Raw genomic sequence first — 5,000 nt, 5'->3', positions numbered from 1 at the left:
GAGGTGATTTCTTGGTTGAGGCGGCGGCTACGCCTCGCCCAGACTTATTTACGGGGTTACGCCCACTCCGCAGTGCAGCGCCTTGTCCACCTCGGTCCGTCCTCCCGAAGCCATGGAACTGCGACGGCGCGGCTGAGCGAAGCGGCGGGACGAGCGAGCGAAGAGTTCTGGGAGGGAGGAGGTCGGGTGAGACGGGGCCAGTGATGAGGACGTATTTGTATTGCGGTGTATAAATGACCTGTGTGCAAATGACTTAATTTTCGTCACTCTCTCTCTCCCTCTCTCTCCCTCCCTCCCTCTCTCTCTCGCTCTCGCATTAAATCGGATATTTTATACCGCGGGTGCGCGTTCCATTGCTTATGCATAAGGTTTGACAGATCGCGTGTTGTGATAGAGATGCTGACAGGGCGCGTGAGGGGAGGGGGACGAGGTGGGGTAAGGAGAGGGAGGGAGACGGGGGGGGGGTGAGGGATGAAGGGTGGGGAGGTGGACACTTCATAACACTTACTGTTACAAAGACCATAACCCTTTACGCCCGGCCCTTAACCGCTCCGTTAACCCAACCCTTCTTAAATGGTCCCCGACTGTTCCTCTCCGAACCGATATTAAATAAAATGTTGTGCGAATCACAGTGACACCTAATTACCATAAACGTCCGGCGCTGTGATATCACCGGGGCAAATGGCCGGCGTGCAGTTAGCCGGGGTGGTTGGTTAATAAAGGACTTTACTAAGCTCATCCAAAGTGAGATTACCAGCGGACCATTGCGGTATCGTGTCTCCATCCCTCTTTCTGCTCGATGTCTTGTGGTACCGCTACCACCGCCGCCGCCGCCGCCGCCGCTGCGACACTGTATCCCTATATCATTCGCGCGACGGTGACACTGTATCGCGCTATCACTGAACCACGGTGACACTGTAGCTCGGCACATCCGCACCACGATGCCTTTATCGCCGTGTGTGTCCCGAGGCCTCGCGATTGAACAGAGGAGACCTCCCACCACCATCAGCTTAGGATCACTTCTCCATCTTTTCCGCCCGCCGCTCCCTCTCCTCCCTCTCTCCCTCCCTCCCTCCCTCCCTCCTCGGGGATTAGGACACGTAGGATCACTTCTCCACCTTTCCCCCCTCCTCTCCCCTCCCCTCTTCTCCCCTCCCCTCCTCTCCCCTCCCCTCCTCCGCTCCCCCCTCCCCACCCCATGCCCCTGGGGGCTAGGACGCCGGGCGGAGAAAGCACGACCAGAACACGATCCGGGGCTCTCGAGAGCACCCTCATTAGTATCGAATTGTTTCCCCGGGGCCGAAGCGGCTTTGGATTACCGGCTGCAGCAACCCGAACTATCCTCCCATCCCTTCCCCTCGCCCCCCATCCAACCTCTTTCCCTCCCCCCCTCCTCCCCCATGCCCCTCCCTTCCCTCCTTCACCCATTGGCTACCATGATGTGATTGTCAACAGCCATCGAGGGACGCAACAGCTAGTCTTCGGAGCGTCTGCCAACCCGCGAGTCGAAGAACCCTTTGAAGGAGAGAGGTCCTTTGCTGACGACCTCTCATGACCTCCTTCGAGGGCCTTGACCTTATTTTACAAGTGGCTAGAGGAGGATAGGAGAAGGAAAAAAAACAAGAGAAGGCGTGGATGAGAAGGCGAAAGGAATAGAGAAAAAGAGAGGGTGAAAAGAGAAAAGAAGGGGAAGAGACAGAAAGAGAGAGAAGGTTTTCGTCCGAAATTCCAAGAAGTGAAAGAGAGGAGAATAATAATAATAAGAAAAAAAAGAAATGCGAAGAAGATGTATACGTCTGAAAGAAGGAGAATAGAAGAGTCGGAGAGAGGATATGTGGAGAGTGAAGACAAGTGTTGTTAATTGATTTGGTGTTGGCGAAGTCGGAGGAGCAATGTCTGCAACGCTGGTAGCAAGGGCTCCTCAAGACGCCCTCGCAACGAGTGATAAGAAAGAGTGTGAGTTGTGCTATCTATGTCTGTCCGCGCAGTCAAGTTTATGTATGTGTATATTTTGTCTCCCTTTTTTTTAATCTTCTTTTATCTCTTCGTCTCCTTGCGTATCTGTTTATCTCGGTTGCGATTTATTTATGTGAATCCTGATGAATAGACGAGCATTTTCGACAAATTCTTGATAGTGTGCATCAGATCCTAACCGTAAGATAAGGGTGATTCATGGTGAAATACCTGTGGGTTATGGATATTTATGGTGAGTGCTTTGGGTTAAGAAATATATATATATATATATGTGTGTGTGTGTGTGTGTGTGTGTGTGTGTGTGTGTGTGTGTGTGTGTGTGTGTGTGTGTGTGTGTGTGTGTGTGTGTGTGTGTGTGTGTGTGTGTGTGTGTGTGTGCGTATTTATATAGAGGACGTAAGAGTTGGTTTGCTGAAGTTAAGTCGTGTTGTGGTTTTTGAGAAGTGACACTATGGCAAGGGGAGAAGAAGAAGAGGGGGATGGAAGCAGTGTGGCAAATTGAGCGCTAGTTATGACACGAATGGTCTCCTCTATGTTACGGCTTTGGCACCCCTGTCACGACGGGTACTTGCGTGTTACAAGTTAATGCAACGGAGGCTGAAGTGTTGTCACTAACAGTTTTAGTGTGTTGCAGGCTTATCACATCATCTGTGGTCCGACGCATGTTGCAGGTGTTGCAATTATTCGTGACGTTAATGTTCGGCGTTGAGGATTTAGCCACTCTGAACATATTGAATCTGTTGCAGATGCTGAGGCTGGTTTAGACATTCATTTTTTTTTTGTTTGTTTGTTTTTTGTTTTGTACAAGTTACAGAGGCGATGATTTGTGTTTATTTTCGTGCATGTTCGTCCATTTTGTATCACATTCAACCCAAAAAGGTCACATCCCCCCCCCCCCTCAAAAAAAAAAAAAAAAAAAAATCTCCCCCCAAACAAAATCCACATCCCCACCAAGTGTCCACCAGAAGAGACACATACATACACATCCCCCCCTTGCAACTCCAGTGCAACTTGATTCAACGATCTCGTAAATACACCCCTCCCTCCCCATCCCCACCCCCTCCCCTCCCCATCGGAACTATCGCTTCCTAACTTATGCCACACTTTACACGCGTCGCCATTCTCGTCGCCATTCTCTCCCAGTGCCTCGTTCGGCGCCGTGGTCTGCATACGGCATTCATTTATTAACGCGAGTGCTCTTTCTCTCTCCGTTCCAGGTTTAGCAGTGGGTGGAGATTACCTCGGTATGAGTGGGTTAGCGGCCACGAGGCTTAGCGAGCCACACCTCGTCCCCTCCTCTACCCTCACCTCCGCTGATCTCCCCTCCTTCCTCGATGGTAAGTCGGTCGGGAGCCGCCGTTTGGCTGCCTTTTGTTTTGTTTGGTTTTGGTTGGTTTTGTTTTTTGTTTGTTTGTTTGTTTTGCTTGTGTGTTTGTTTGTTTTTCTCTTGTCTATTTATTTATTTTTTTTGCTCTTTCTTTCTCTCTCATTCTCTCTCTCATTCTCTCTCTCTCTCTCTCTCTCTCTCTCTCTCTCTCTCTCTCTCTCTCTCTCTCTCTCTCTCTCTCTCTCTCTCTCTCTCTCTCTCTCTCTCTCTCTCTCTCTCCATCTTTCCCTTCCTCCTTTCCATCCTTCCTTTCCCTCTTCTTTTCCTCTTCTCTTCCCTCCATCTCTCTCCATCTCTCTTTTTCCTCCCTCCCTCTCTCTTCCTCACCTCCGTAAACCCTCCCTCTCTCTCTCTCTCCCTCCTTCCCTCCCTCCCTCCCTCCCTCCCTCCCTCCTCCCCCTCCCTACCTCCCTCCCTCACCCTCCCCCTCCTTCCTCACCTCCGTAAACCCTCCCTCTCTCCTCTCCTCCCTCCTTCCCTCCCTCCCTCCCTCCCTCCTCCCCCCTCCCCCTCCCCTCCCCCCTCCCCTCCCCTCCCTCTCCTCCTCCTCTCCTTCCCCTTCCTCTCTTCCTTCCCTCTCTCCTTCTTTCTTTTCCCTCTATCTCTCTCCCTCTTACTCATTCTAGTTCTCGCCATTTATTTTACTGATTTATTACCTTTCCCCTCTTTATCTCTTTGCCATTCCACACAATCTCATTTTTAATGCAGTATCGCAGCGATGCAAAAGAACGCTGATTGGATTATTGTCTGCATCGCCATATATCATGCAATGTTTATTCAGGCGTTTGTGAATGATTGCATGACACCCCCCCCCCCACATTTTTTTTTCTTTTCTTTTCTTTTTTTTATACAAACGCAACACTTTAAGGTTCACTTGAGGTACGCGCGATACATGCGACCCATAGAAACGTACCGTGATCCATGTGTACCCCCGCCAGCATGGGTCAGGATGCTACAGGAACCCCATGGGTTTAGTGCGTCCCCTCTCTGCCCACCTTTGCTTTCTTATCATCATTGTGTATCTCTCGGTTTTTATTCTTGTGCCTCCTTTTCCCTCCCTTTCTGATGGCTGTTTTTACTTTTTTTTTACTCCCTCTCTCGTGCCTATTTATACTCCCTTTCTTATGCTTCCTTCCCCCTCCTTTTCTTATAGCTCTTTCTCTCCCCTTTTTTTCTTATTCTCTTCTTCCTTATACCTAATAATTCCTCTTACCGTTTACCTCCTCCCGTTCCCTTTCTTTCCTTATGCCTCCTACCTTTCTCTCCCCCCTCCCCCTCCCCCTCCCCGCCTCTTTTCGCTCCGGCCCCCCAACCACTATTATGCCGTCTACCTCCTCCTCCCTTCTTATAACACCCCCCTTTCTTTGCCTTCTCCCTTTTCTCCTTATCCCTTCCATCCTTACCTTTCGCTTTCTCTTCCTTCTACTTCTCCCCTACCCCAACCTTGTCCCTCCCCATATCTTCTTCCTCCCTCCTCCTCCCGCCTCCTCCCGCCTCCTCCCTTCTCCTACCTCCTCCCTCCCCCCTCCTCCCTCCTCCTCCATCCATCCCCCCTCTTCCCTCCCTCCATCCATCCTCCTCCCTCCATCCCTCCCTACACCTTCCTCCTCCTTCTCCCTCCTCCATCCCTCCATCCCCC

General features: G+C 50.9%; 1 protein-coding gene across 5 annotated transcripts in view; it reads left to right on the top strand.

Moving 5' to 3' along the window:
- Positions 1–5,000, top strand: part of ci (transcriptional activator cubitus interruptus) — a 370,606-nt gene that overhangs the window by 327,677 nt on the left and 37,929 nt on the right. For all 5 annotated transcript variants that reach the window (XM_086546713.1, XM_043008159.2, XM_043008158.2 and 2 more), the window contains one exon: positions 3,192–3,311. In XM_086546713.1, coding sequence (XP_086402839.1) covers positions 3,192–3,311 — 120 coding nt within the window. The remainder of the gene's footprint in view (positions 1–3,191; positions 3,312–5,000) is intronic.

The sequence above is a fragment of the Penaeus japonicus genome, unplaced genomic scaffold (assembly GCF_977035675.1).
Source record: "Penaeus japonicus unplaced genomic scaffold, GWHDUDI00000001_assembly GWHDUDI00000018, whole genome shotgun sequence".
In the NCBI taxonomy this organism is placed as follows: Eukaryota; Metazoa; Arthropoda; class Malacostraca; order Decapoda; family Penaeidae; genus Penaeus; species Penaeus japonicus.
Note: the sequence above shows the minus strand (reverse complement) of the source record. Positions and strands in the feature narration are given on the sequence as shown.